Below are 15,434 nucleotides of genomic sequence, written 5' to 3'. Positions count from 1 at the left end.
TGTGTAAACTAACAGCACATTTCTCCTGCTGCTGGCTGTTTGCAGATGACAAGCACAGGCAAAATAATGTTCCCTTTGTCTAGAGTGTTTTGTGTTAACACTGTCACTGTATGTTGTGTTTGTGTGTGTTCATGTACAGTGCTTCCAGCCAAGGTTTAATCATTCAGTCTAAACAACCCCAAGAGGGCAATTCCAGACCATCTTCCCCCAGAGCTCAACAAGGACAAGGACAAGGACACATACGACAAGCAGTCCTGTTATTGCCTGTGTGAGCAAGCCTTTAAAATAAATAGCAGTGCATCCAAACATCTAAAATCCATAATTAACAAGACCTGACGAAAGCCCTCAGCGCTGAACGCACACTAAAAATGTGTCGAATGACTGGGAATATTTTAACGAACGATTTTTTTTCTGTTTGTCTGAAAATAATTTTAGGAATAAGGATAACTAAACAACATTGTTCAGGGGCTTGATATCTTGATGCTTTTTGTCCAAAGCTAAAATACTGTTGGTTTATTTTGCTGTGCTCTGGCTTATTCTTTCAACAGTATAATTTTTTTCATCTACCAGCTCCTGTTTTATAATAAAATCCTAACCTTTGATCCTGCCTTACTCACACATGCTGTTGTTACATGCTTTTACATAAATGCTGCCCAAATTTTGACATTGACGTGACCTTTGTTTATCTCCAGCGCCAGCTGCTCCACATACAAATAATATGTTGGTGACTACAGCTCCATTGTAAACCCAGCTGTAACCGTAAGGTAGAGTGAACTGCCATTTCCAATATTTTACTGTATTTCTGTATTTGATTGGTTTGAAAGTCTCATGATGCACTCAACAAAGTTCTTAAAATCAGCTTTACTAATATGTTATTTGCATAACATCAATATTCAATTATCTATCCAGTAATCTTATAAGTTTCCAGTAAACTAAAACTATCATTTCAGATGGATCCATTATGAGTATTGATACTTAAGGTGCATTTTGTTTGTAATACTAAGATTTGATTATTTATGTGACAATTTTTAACTTAATGAAGTACTTTTTTACTTTTACAGACAGACCTAATAGTGGGGTTGACACATTTGATAGGGAACAGAATTGAAAAGCAATTTACAACCAAAGTCCATTGAAAAAAGCCTTTTTAAAAAAAAAATAAATTATGAAACACAAAATGCACTAAAATATTTTTACTAGCAAACCTGCCCAAAGATTAAATCATCAATATATAATTCCACTTTTTACATCACTATCTTGCCTGTCGAGCTTATTGATTAGAATTCACCCATTTTGATTGTCAAGTGTGCAGCCTCCAGGGATCTCATCAGTCCCTCATCTTGCCTTCTTTGTTAAAAAAGCTCACTATAATGAGATCTCTGTACAAGTGTGACAGTCATTAGAAACTCTTGTGCTCTGTACATTGCGTGATCACACTACAGCATGATGGTAATTGCACCCTTGATGCCACCTCATTATTCACCCCTTTGGTGTGATGGTGTAGCTACATCATGACCTTTAAAAGCAAAAGGTCAATGTTCCTCTGCTGCATGTTTGATACACCCAAGAAGTTAAAATTTCTTTGCAGGATTAGGGTCATCGTCTTGAAAATATATGTGTAATTTGGGTCTTAGCAGCTTTAGGGGGTTGATCAAAATTTGATTATTTAAAAAAAAAAGTATTTTCCTTATCAACAAATATCAAAGTGAAGTTATATGCAAAGGTGTGATTTTGCTTTTAAAAACTAAAGACTGAATAAATGAGCATTAAATCATGTCTTTGCCCAATTCATTTGAAATATATCACTGCAAAGCAAGGAAAATGATCAACAAGTGGCACAGATGTTACACAACTGACACTTTGGCTGCCCCAGTGAAATCAGCAAAAGATCAGCTCATCGGATGCAAAAAGAAGTCTCCAAAATCCTCAAAATTTGAATTCAGGATCTGCAGGTAACTGTTACACCAGTTGGTGACAACATGCATGAGTCTACAATCAGAGAGAGATAAAAAAGAATTGACCTGCATGCCAGGAAAAAGCATTTGTCATCCAAAAAGAACATTTGAGAAAAACTACATTCTGCCAATAAACTTATCAGCAAATATCGGCTTCAACTATAAATTCGCTTTCATCATTGAAGCATTTGTTCCAAAGTTAAAGTTGAGCTAGAGGGGGATCTTTTAACAGATAATAAACTTTAACGCATTATCAAATCCACCAATGAATTGCTCAGAAAGAAGAAGTTGAGGGTCATGAACTGGCCGAGTTAAATCCCAGATTTGAATACCGTTGAAATGTGGGGAATTTGAGACAGGCAGCACAAGCAACAAAACCCAACAACATCAATTTTGGATGGAAGAGTGGGCAAAAACTTTAGCAAACCAATGTCTGAGGCTGATGGACAATTATGTAAAAGAATGACAAAAACATATTTCTAAAAAGTAGGAAACAGTAGTTGGAATAACATTAAATATTTATTTATATTTATGCATATTTATGTTGGATAAATGATAGAAAAGCAAATTTTCCATGCGGTGTTTTTCATGTATATCATCTTTATCAGAAGGCAATAAATAAAAAAGGATCATGTTTTTCCAAACATATCAAAAAAGCCAACAAGTTCCATGTACCTAATTAACTATAGCCTACACCAGGGGTGGGCAATTATTTTTTCCATGGGGCCACATGAGAAACAGAAAATATTGTGGAGGGCCAGGCCAAAAGGCTGAACTCAATTCTGCATAATATTAATTATATTTCTTTATAAAAGCAGTATATAGCATTGTTTTGACAAGCTGGTAAGACTGGTAAGAGTATTGCATGTTATGATTAAGCAATGAAAAAGTGAGGTTGCCTTACAAAAAATGTCATTTATTCAATAAAACACCAAAACGTGAATGTTTTTACCATTTGTGACTCATTATGTTAGTGATCATTTTCAGGCACATTCACCCCAAAACACATTTTGAGTTCCATATACTGTTGGAAAGAGGTTCTTAGCTTTCTAAAGACACCACAATACTGTCTTTGTACTCCAAATAGTAAGATACATCATATTATAACGATTGTCGCTGAACTGTGATTTTGAGAAAAAGGCCTCCGAAGAAAGTGTCCCAGTTCACTGCTAATTGGTGCCTTTACATGCCAGCATTTCTAGTCTAACCACCTCATTTGATTTTTTATTTTTTTTCAGTTCTTTTTTTTCTTGTTCAGTGAGAGAAATCTAGTCTCTGTTGGGCTTTCACAAGTGCATCAAAGTCAGGTTGAATGTCTGAGGTGGAGATGCGAAGCACAGCTGCCAGATGATCATCAGTGAGAGAGGATCTATACCTGGATTTTGTAAACTTCATCACTGAGAATGTTTGTTCACATATGTAGGCAGAGCCAAAGAGAACCAACATCATTGACCGCAGTGCTGCACAGCTCCTCCGTTAATCTTGAAGTCCTTTATCCCACGGACGAATACGAGTAACCGGGCTGTGTCACGGACATCGCAGCTCTCGTCCAAAGCCAAGGAGGGAAAAAGTCAAAACGTAACACTTCACGTTGCAGCTGAAGCTCCAGATTCGCCGCCATGTCCTCGATCCTTCTTGTCTCGGTTCGCCTGGATAGCGGGACTTGCTCAAATGCTTCTTTTTTTTTTTTTTTCAGGGCATATTAGTGCTGCAGAGTCCACCAAGAACTCTTTGACAAACTCCCCCTCCGAGAATGGCTTTACTGTTTTTAGCGATTTTGTGAGATATCACAAAGCTGGTCTTGGTTGGTCATCCCTGGCTGTGTGAAGCTTGGTTAAAAAAAAAAAAAAAAAAAGCTTTGCTGCTTTTGTAGCTTAGCCAGCAAAGCTTCCGATGCCGCCGTCTTTTCAGCATCAGTCAAGTTTGTGTATTTCTCCGCGTGTTTCGTCTCGTAATGCCGACTCAGATTGTAATCCTTAAACACGGCGATCTGCTCTCCACAAACTAAACACACGGCTTTACCTCCGACTTCAGTAAATAAATAATTAGCAGTCCATTTTTTTTGGTTGAAAACCCTGCAGGCGTCTACCTTTCTTTTCTTTTTTTTTTTTTTTTTTAGCACGAGTGGACATTTTTGAGGGCTAAAGTCGTCTCGTGAGTTGTGACTGCTCGTACACTTGATTCAATCATGCGCACGTGTTTGATTTACGTTTTGCGTCATTACGTGATAAAACACTTCAATTAAAATAAAAGCACTGCAGCTTTAGTCCATGCAAGAGGTAAAATTAGAAAATATGCTTATTTTGTAATTTCCAATCAACCTCACACGGGCCAGTCAGAATCAACCAGAGGGCCACATGTGGTCCGCGGGCCACACAATGCCCAGGTCTGGCCTACACCTATCTGAACAAGCACAAAACATGCTATTCATTTTGGAATAAGGCTAATGGAGACATAAGGACCACAACTTCCTCACAACTAAAGCCTCACAGCACTGCTCTATACACACATAATGGCATTTGTACACGGTATAGTTCCTTTAAGAAGATGTGAATGTGTCGAAGGAGTTATACAGGTTGATGAATTGCTCTTATAAAAATGAAAAAAGTCATTGTAGACTGAATTTCAACCCAATATAAAGTAACTGTCCTCGTAATCCAATTTTCTGCCTTAATCCTTTGAAACAACAGGCCTTGAGGGGAATGCCAAGTCAGCCAGTCGGTAGAATGAAAAAGTAAAAAAATCTTCCAGTTGCAGAAAAATGTTTCTCTTCAAAATACACATAAGAATTTGCTGTATGTATTGATTCTCATGTTCAAAGAAACAAGTCCAGTAAGGACAAAGACCCCAAGTAAGCCAAAGCCAGTCAAAATCAGTAAACCACTTGAAGTGACCACCCTCATGTCATGTTCAAAATGTACACACACACACACACACACACACACACACACACACACACACACACACACACACACACACACACACACACACACACACACACACACACACACACACACACACACACACACACACACACACACACACACACACACACACAGCTAGCAATGAAGCCACTCTGTCCAATATAATGCATATATTTCTGTTTTTACAAATGCATAAACTGATAAGTACTAAGAACAATATGTGTGTGTGACAGGTGTCAAAGTTTTAAGGAAATAATCAACACACACTGACATAACTCAGGTCCAAATTATCAAAACACAGGTGATGCAGATACGGGCTCAGCATCTCAATGGATTTGGAAAAATTTCAGTGATTTTAAAATGAATTTGCCTTAGTAGTACATAATTTATCCTGCCTTACAACACTGGTGGATTTCCCCTTGTTGGTGTGTACACAGATGCACACACAGATACACACATATAGAGAAAAAAAACTAAATGCAATTAACAATTACTTTTGTGAGCAGTTAATGTCAAAATAATATAAGAAATTGCAAAGGGTAATGTCTTCAGTTTGCTATTTTTTCTGACCACCAGCAGAAAAAGAGGTTAAAAAAAAACAAAAAAACAGACAATAATCACATTTGAGTGGTTCAAACTCGATAATATTTGCCCCATTTTCTTGAAAAATAAGTAAAAGAATAATTATTTTATCTATTAAGTACATTTTCTCACAATTGATTAAATATTGCACCTCTTGTAACATCTAATTAAAAGCAAATGCAAGGTAAACAGATGTGGTTGAAAAAAGTTGTTCAGCATCTTTAACATATCACAATATATGGATATATACCATCTAAAACATATTTGCATGCATGTTTGGACACACTCAGACTGTATATATACGTGCACACAAACACTCAAAGCCATTCACTGGGACCATTATGAAAGGCAGATATTGCTCCTGGGGAAGATGGTCTTGATGGGGAGAGACATGAATGAGTTTGAGAATGAATGAACGACGTTGTGTCGGGGCTGCACTCAGTCTCCTGGAAACCTTTTTGTAGAACCTTTTGTAAGAATCTACAGGCATCCGATGAATCCCTGGTGGAGCACATTCAAGAGGAAAGAGGAGAACGTCTGAACAGGTTGAGCAGATGGAGGTTGCAACCCCAGGAGGTGTAATGTGCAAGATGCAAGTGAAGGTGCGATACAGCAGACAGATACTTGACAAGAGGATAACCACTTTTTGTTCTAAACATGTGGGAGTTTTGTGCATCAGTCAGAAATTTAAACAAAATGAAACATTTAGTTGGTCGTCTGTTTTTCTCTGTTCTTTTCCACAGAAAAAAAGCAGATTTTATAGGACAAGCTCTGACCTCTGTAAACCCGGAATTGACATAATCTTGTTTCCCTAACTTTCCCTTGCTGACACGTGTGTGCTCGCTCTCAGCACCCACGCTGACACTCACACACACATATGCAAACTGACGCACCCAGGTCCACAAGCACTGCCACACACTCATCAGATGTCTGTGGCAGATTTCGTCACTCACCCTGACTGTTGGGTCCCCCCTCTCCCTCCTCGCAGTCTGTCATGTTGTTCAGCATCCCCTCTCCTCCTCAGCCTGTGTGAACTGAGTACAGCTCTTGATCTTGTTGCTGAGAAAAAAGCTCTGGGTGGGCAGAAGCCAAAGACAAGATGCGCTTTACTTCTGCGTATCACTGCCTCTTTCCTTTTTCCACTAGTTGATCAGTTAAAAAAAAAAAAAAAAAGAAAGAAATCACAGGAGAGAAAGGAAAGCTATATTTTGCACTCTCTTTCACTTGTCTTGTCTGATGCGTGATTCCCTCTGTGTCTCCTCAGGAGCAGGAGAGAGAGACTGACAGAGAGAGAGGGGAGAGTTGATGATGGTGCTCGGTGTCATTCACATGCACGCTCTTGGTCTCTGCGTGACACTCACTCCCCCCCCCATTCAGTTTAAGCCTGATGACTACATTCATCATGTATTCAGAAGGTATTATCCCTCTATCCCCCCCCCTCCCCACCCCGCCTCATGCACGGTCATCATCATCCATCTCATCATGAGCGAGGGATGGATGGAGAGGGATTGAGACACAGAGGGGATGCACATCAGATAACAAAGTACTGCCTCCTGAGATTAAGCATCTCCTTTGATGTTCTTTTCAGACGGAAGACATGAATCCATTTCATTACTGTGTATTCATTTCTCTTTTGTTATATTCCCCCCACCCTGAATTCCTCTTTTATATTTTCCTGCATGCTCATGGTCCATTATCTGTGGGAGAGCTGCAGGCTGCACTTGTATAACTCTAGGAACTTAAAATGCAAGCCTCTCACCGTTACCACACACACAGAGGCTGAACTGTCCGTTAGCAGACTTTTGGTCTCTCAGAAAAGTGCATGGGAGCCACTAGTCTTGCTTTTTTTTTTATTTGAAACTATCTGTATGATATCGCTGCTCAATGAATTTACAGGAAGTAATGCAAACCTTATCACACTTGTGTTTTGTTATTTTAATATCTCATCTCTAAATTTAACTTTGGTTCAAAAAAATAAAAAAAATAATTTTGGATTAAGGGGCTGCATCCAATTAACTATGTTTAGCCTCTAAGGTTATGTAAATTTTAAACTTTGCAGTGTTTTACCAAGACTTAACACCTTTTTGACTATGAATTAGATTTCAAAGAGTTTTGCCCTGGATGTCACTGAAAGGACTCTGGGCACAAGTGAAATTGCAATTTGTGAGGAATATAACATCAAAGAGATGAGGAAGGTTGCATTAATAAACAGAAATTATAAACTGGGAGATAAGAAGACAGAAAAGAGGAAAGTGGGATGTTGTAGAGCTTGATGATGGAGCATAAGGACAAAAAGGGAGACGATTGAGGGAGAGGCTGAGGCTACGGCTTTAAGGAAAAGATAGAAGATAAAAAGGTATAAGGTGGCTAAGAATAAAATAACTGGCTTGTGGAATATACATTCTTGTGTGGGCTGCGTATCATATCTCATACTGAAGTTAAGAGAGCATCACTAATCCACACAACCTGCCTAGTGATAAATATAGAATAGCCAAAAACACAACTGCCGTTCAACGGATGAAAGGAGAGGGGGGGAAGCAATTTTTTTTTTTTTTTGTCAAACCATAAGTATTTGTATGCTTGACATTATGTCACAGAGAACTGTGTGCCCATCTCTGGTTAGATGATCTCTGAATTTTGGCAGATGTTCAGAGAGATTTTATCCTCACCAACAGAAACCAGCTTCAGAATCCTTCATGTTCAGCCGGGCCCCTCGGATATTTGAAACAAGCATTCCTCTAACGCTGCCGTAATTGCTACATAACAACCTGTCATCATGTTTGAATGATAGGAGGATACAGGGGATAAAATAGAAAAAAAACAACTCACAAGTGGGAGAAAGGGCATTTATAAAAATAATGGGAGTATTTTAGACCATCATCAAGAGCTGTGGTGATGAAAGCATATTTAAAAGCAGAAACATGAAGATTATAAACATGAAATTAAGGCTATGCACAAGGTAAATAAAGAAGGACAGGATTTTCAACACCTGTAGCACAAATAACCCTTAAATGGCCATCTAAGTGTAAACAACCAAATTTAAAATGGAAAGCTTTGTGATACCTGGCTTCACAGTTCAATCTGTGTCATTTTAGTGATATTTCTTTACTTTTACAAAGACTATTGTGCAATATTATCCCCCAGCTGCCTGCAACTGTACCATGTTTATGTTTGTGTTATAACTAATACTAACTATTTTTTTAACAAGTCCTGTCATTGCTCATAACATTGTGTAGGAAAATATTATGCATGCTTAGTAATCCCAAATTTGTAAACGACCACACATGATGTGCAAGATTTAGGGTAAATATGTCCACTTATGTCCATATAATATCCAATTTTCTATAATGCCCTGTGATTAAGTACACTTCAAATGCAATCAAAAAAGGTTTGGCTCTCAATAATTAGACCTTGTTCTGGTATAGATCCAGTTTTTGTGATTAATTTAGTCTGATGATCACTTGATCGATAATATCTGCTTTAAGGTGTGTTCATGTGACATTACCTGGCTTAACAAGTTGGCATGAGTTGGCATTATTTGCTCTTATTTCAAACAAATTTGTGGCCACATATCTTTTTGAGTTGCATGAACTGCAGTCACTGGAGGCTTCTCTGTGCGCAACCAGTTAACAAGCAACTTCCTACAGCATCTGGGGGAAAATCTGTAAATTGTAAAGTCTAGCAATGGCTTTTCGGTTAAGCGTTGAGGGAACTTCAGTAAACTGTAGTGTCTAGCAAAAGGTGTCAATATAAGGTGTTATGTGGAAAAGGACCTTCTCTGTATGTAGCCATTAAGGGCAACATTTTTTAATTTTGGGTAAATATGGACAAATACAAAATTTAATCACAAATATTATGTTTCATTTTCACTGGCGACCTGTACAGGGTGTAACCCGCCTCTTCCCAAAGTCAGCTGGGATAAGCCCCCGCCCGCCATGACCCTACTCCTGATAAAGCGAGTATAATTAATTAATGATAGATGGATATTTCATTTCTGCTGATTGATTCCCATGAATCCCACATTCAGAACCTTTTAATTACACTTTAAGCAACATTAGCATTCTTTCGCTAATGTTACTTAAGTTATATTTCCTGGTGAGTGGTTTTTTTTTCTATTATTTACCTTCTTTCTAGCTACTTTGGTCTCTGATGAGGTAATATCTGGGCCTTTAACTTCTAAACTCTGTGTTCACCAGCTGGTCTCTAACTATGTATGTTGTTTGATGCTGGGAAATTAAGGTTTACTGCTTTTTGGGTGTAGTTCTTCGAAAACAGCTTCCTGCTGTTGCAAAGGATCTAATGAGAGTCGTGAGAATGAACCAAAACAGTAAAGTTTGGCTGTGAAACCAATACAATGAAAAGAAAACCTGCAGAGATAGGTGATACATTATATGGGTTTGCCACCATAGAAAGATACCTGTTCTTATACAATTAGTTTAATACATTGTTCATAAAAAAAGATTAATTATAAGAGTTTGCGCCGCGGTCGTGGCAGCCTGCTGCAGCATCTCCCCCTGAGAGCCCCCCTGCTGTAGTGAAGAAATTTCCCCTCGGGGATTAATAAAGTGTATAAAATCAAAAAATCAAATTCAAGTAAACGTATTTTCAAGGACAGCTCTTTGTCTTTTCCCCTGCAATGCTGTGATAGTACATGCACCATACATTGCCTGTTGTATACACTGTGGACAGCACATATATCAAGTGCGTGTGGCCTAACTCACCATTCCCCCTGCCCTCTCAGTGAGAGTGGACTGTTGGCTTGCCTTTGATTGGCAGAGAGCCTGTGAGCCATCTTCATCTGGGCCAAGCGGCTTTAGCTCTTAACCCATGGGCACCTCCCTCCCTCCCTGCCGGCCTGCCTGCCTGCCTGCCTGCCTGCCTGCTGGTGCACATGTGGATACTCTGGAGTTCAAAAACACATTCACACCTATTTTGGCACACAAAAAGATACAGCCCCATGCAGTGTATGCATACATTTTCTACAAGAAAGCACATGCACAAAAACACATGCATGCACGTAGACAGAAGCACACTGCAGGGAAATTTCTGATGCCCTAATCCTGCAGATTAAGGCCATGGAGTGCTGCGCTGAAATCCACTTTTTCTTTTTCCTGATCAAGCATAGGGCCTGTACTGCTGCTCTTAGTTCTTTATTCAACTCCCCTGGCAATTGAGCACCAAGATGACATCTAACCCTCCTCACACCTGAGAGACTTTTATACCAGCTGACATGACTTTAAAAGCTAATGATTGACCAATGCAATAAGCTCATATCAGAAGAGGTTTTGTTCAACACAAGCACAACACATTTTTAACCCCTTTGTGCTTTAAAGATCCCATATTGTGTAAATTCAGATTTCAATGTATTGTTTTGATTGCCAAGGGGCTAAATAAACACTGTGAAAGTGTCAAAACACTCAGTCCATGCATACACTGTCTGAAACTGTACCATTTGGACTTCTGTAAGTGCATGATGTCACAAACTCACATTGATGTCATATATTCGCACACCAAACGGCCGACTGTCCAGTGTTTCATGTGGAAGAAATATTCATATATAATAATATTCATTACAATTTTTTTTTTATATTCTAGTTTCTGAAGAACTATATAATAACAGATCACACAGCACAACACAAACTCTTAATAGTTTATCAGTATTGCCCTACAAAGCCAAAATGCAGTGACTAAATGGTCAAAATTCATCATGGTCATTGCTACCTATCAAGCTTAAATAAGTCAGTAAGTAAATCCAGTAAAAATAACAATACCTGCCCTCTCACGTAAAGAGTGTGATAAAGTTACCTACTGGTAACATATTTAACTGTAAAATGTAAATTCATTCAGATTGAATTCACCAAAAACTAAAAAGTAAGTTACTGGATCACATGTATAGGGAGGAATGTGTGACTAGCTGCTAATTCAATACACTGGTAATAGTAAAACCCGCAACCTTCAAAATTCCTTGAATACCACAAGGCGGCCCTTTGTCATTATTGAAAACACTGTCCTAAGTTTGAGATTTAACACTGAGAATATTTGAAGGGGAGAAAAACAGCACGCGAGGAGGAAGCAATACTTCGACACAAGACTTGTAAACCAAAACAATTAGCTGAAAGATGCTAAGCGCTGTAGAGCCTCACTGTCAGCCATTGCTAATACAACAATTTTAATCAAAGCAGCTTCAAAATCTAATTTATTCATTCTGCATAGTTTTATGTGGAGCAGATTCCAGGTTAACCAGTAATCATATTTTATGTTACTGAATGAGTGAAACCTGCTGTTCCCATGGTAAAATACTGCACACTCTCCACTTCACTGCTCTAAGTGCATGTGGAAATTGTTGGGTATTTCCATAACATTGTTCATTGACAGGGACCCTCAACAAAATCCAAAGTCAACGCAGAGCAATTTCCTTGCCCCTCACTGTGGAGCTTGTTCTTCATGTTTATCTTATCACATGAATGATAAATAAAAACACTAAGGACATCCACTACAAATGACCACTGATCAAGTGTTGACAGACTCATGGTGTAGTAATTATACTTTTACCAAATGGAGTGGAACCCCTGAACACTCAAACTCTTTCTGGGGCTGCCACTAATCTTTGTCTCCTGTCATTAAGAGTCTTCAATATACTTTAAGAAATGAAGAAGGCTTTTGAAAATCTGTCAAAGCAAGACAGCTAAGGGATGGAAAAGAGGGACAGAGTCCTAGTAAATTAATTATGCACAAGAATGATGAGATATTCTGGCTAACAATGTGTATCCTTCATCTCACTGGCAGTGTTAGTGTAGTAAAACTTTCGGGTCAAATTCTTCCCAGAGCTCAGACTGACACATCCTCTAGCTGCTTAGCTGCTGTTTGGTTAGTATGAGCACTTTCCACATACACTCAACTGAATAGATGCAATGTCACAGGTTTGTCATTTGATTGAAAACTTCTTTCATTTTCTGGGCCTATGGCTTTAGGCTTTATGTTTTTATGGGTCTGTCCCCTGAATGACCTCAGTTTGATCTTTGCATTTGGGATTCTATGCGATTTGCCTGAAGGCGTTCAATAAAACCTGGGGTCGCTGTTTTGAACAATATGGATTTCACATATATGTTTAAAATGGGTTGTAAAAATAAGGCGCCGCACAATCCCACTTATAAGGAAGAGAACAGCCTTTTGTAGATTCAAATCTAATACAGAGAGCTGTCAAAATGTGTCGAGTGGATGAAATATGAGTGTGGAAAATATGCAGGAGTAAAAAATTGCAAAACTCACAGCTGGCAAAAATAATCATGTATATTACTTTACTGCAAAAATTGTGAGGCTGATAAGAAAGATAGACACTGTAAAATGGTCTTGTGGCATTCAGACATTCTATCTATCTATCTATCTATCTATCTATCTATCTATCTATCTATCTATCTATCTATCTATCTATCTATCTATCTATCTATCTATCTATCTATCTATCTATCTATCTATCTATCTATCTATCTATCTATCTATCTATCTATCTATCTATCTATCTATCTATCTATCTATCTATCTATCTATCTATCTATCTATCTATCTATCTATCTATCTATCTATCTATCTATCTATCTATCTATCTATCTATCTATCTATCTATCTATCTATCTATCTATCTATCTATCTATCTATCTATCTATCTATCTATCTATCTATCTATCTATCTATCTATCTATCTATCTATCTATCTATCTTTTACAATTGCATGAATGCAGGTGCTCCATTTTACTGCATAATAGTATATCTCTTCTGTCTTCACAAGAATGTAAAAACATTTAAAAGATATACTACAGATTGTGGCGGATGGAAAAAAGCATGGCATTTTTTTCTTTAACATACGATATATTGGGGGTTATGCCAAAATCCAGTCAAGATTTGTCATCCTATAAGCATGACTAACATTGGGATAGAATGAAACAGCTGCTAAAAAACAGTTAGTAGGGCAACATCTAGATCATATCAATAAATCAACACACATGTTGTAAAGCACCAGATGGGTGAGGTTAAATTATACAGTTGGTGGATATAGATAGAGATAAAATCGATGTTCAGGGATCTGTGGCAAGGATCCTTCTTTTACATCCCCAAATATTTTTATGACTTTTTTTTTTCTCCTGACACTACAAATCTGGAACGCCACTGGATTTTCAAATTTTAATAGATACTTCTTTGGGTGCTACATAGTCTTGTCTACTATGAAATAAAATTTGCTTTAAAATGTGCAGTTTTCCGATTTATGTCAGTCGAGATTTCTTTATCTTTTACAGTTAAAGTAATCAATAGAAATGTTTTCTTTTGCTAACAGTCTGCCTTTAAGAAATATAGACGATGTTCAATAACTAAAAATATATTTTTTTAAAATATGATCTATATTTTTATGTTAGCATTTTCCACGTAGAGCATAATGAAGTGAAAATATATGTAATTTAAGTTATTAATAGAATCAATAAAAAACTGAATTGTTTTCATGAATTTTCCGTGCCAAATCGCATCACTACAAAGTAAGAAATTCAGCGTTGCCCATTAGAAGACTGCATAGACCTCCCAATAAAGTTAATCATTTAAATATGACAGTAAACACATAAATACAAGTAAATATATATGACAATGCACATCTGACTTCACTTTGTTCCTCCTTTTTTTAGGCATTTCAAATCTTACATAAATACAGTGTGATAACACTGACATTATTTTTTTCTGCTCAGTGTGTCAAAGTGATGCATCTATTTCCATTCTTCTTATATCTATGATTCAGCGAATCATCATCAATCCCACAAGAAAATAGTCTGCCCCCAAAGTTATTCTGAATTGATCTGCCGTCATCATGATTTTTTTTTTTTCTCAAATGAAAGTGGTTAAGCAGTTTTAGCCAGGAAAAATGTCAAATGGTGTAATCCCTTTCAGCAGTGCAATCCTCTCAGAATGATGACGTGTTATAGCTTGTCTGAGCGATCAGTGACTGGCAGTCGCATCTACTGAGGTCACTCTAAACTCTGACACTGCCCCTGTTATGGTCTTGCTAACAACAGGGCTAAGCGAGGTATAACGTAAATATACAAAAATAAATATAGGCAAAACCAATCATGATTTTTTTTTTTGGTCGATCAACTACTGGGTCCATACAATCTAATATAACAAATAAAAATAGGCAACTACAAACAAATAGCAAAGCAAGAATATGCTAAATTGGACCAAACTGCTAAAATTCAGAGCTGGACTAAGGGCAGACTGACGAAACGCTAAAGTGACTCATTATCACCTCCTAACATAAAAAAGGGGTATTACTGGACCGGACTTAATTTTAACACATTGCAACTTTAAGGGACTCTTTTTCATCACTGTGACGAACTAATAACATGATCTTAAAAGCATAACTTTTGATTTTGGGTAATACGCTTTCTTGCTGAGAGTTGGATTGGAAAATCGATACCACTCTCAAGTCTGTCTAATGTAAACATTTTAAACTATTACTTTTAGCCATACTATCTTTACATAAATCTTAATCACATTTAAATTATTTCCTTTAACATTCCTATTGTTGAAAAGCACACATCGGATATTTTCCTGAGATTGTCTTCATCTCTACACCTCATAATCAACTCCATGAGTTAACACCCATAAGCTGTTATGCAAATCGAGGCCTCCAACAAACACCATTACTGAATTGCTCACAGTGTTCAAGTGAGGCTACACCACAACAGCGTTAAATGTTTCCCACAGTGAATTTCTCTGACAAAAATCCAACACATTATGGTTTCAAGAGGCATTTTAATGTAGACCTCCAGGATTGGATTCTGTTACATGGTTCAGGCCTTGTAAAATCTGATCCGATATGTGCTACTGCTTCTCTGCTTTAAGCATTTAAACTGTGGAGTGTTCCTGCTGTGCTGGCTGAAGACCAACAGATGGCGACACAGACTGTGTGTCTACTGCAGTATATTTCAATGGC

General features: G+C 37.7%; 1 protein-coding gene across 2 annotated transcripts in view; it reads right to left on the bottom strand.

The window, feature by feature from the left end:
- The window catches only part of slc12a5b (solute carrier family 12 member 5b), a 44,084-nt gene extending 37,529 nt beyond the window's left edge, over window positions 1-6,555 (bottom strand). For both annotated transcript variants that reach the window (XM_069724103.1, XM_069724111.1), the window contains exon 1: window positions 6,415-6,555. In XM_069724103.1, coding sequence (XP_069580204.1) covers window positions 6,415-6,469 — 55 coding nt within the window. In that variant the 5' untranslated portion in view covers window positions 6,470-6,555. The remainder of the gene's footprint in view (window positions 1-6,414) is intronic.
- Window positions 6,556-15,434: the final 8,879 nt, after the last annotated feature.

This window comes from Brachyistius frenatus, unplaced genomic scaffold, assembly GCF_029030835.1.
Source record: "Brachyistius frenatus isolate BFR_SWC_R1_liver_20210118 unplaced genomic scaffold, ASM2903083v1 Contig_6, whole genome shotgun sequence".
Classification (NCBI taxonomy): Eukaryota; Metazoa; Chordata; class Actinopteri; family Embiotocidae; genus Brachyistius; species Brachyistius frenatus.
The sequence above is the reverse complement of the archived record's forward strand: the minus strand, read 5'-3'. Positions and strand labels throughout refer to the sequence as shown.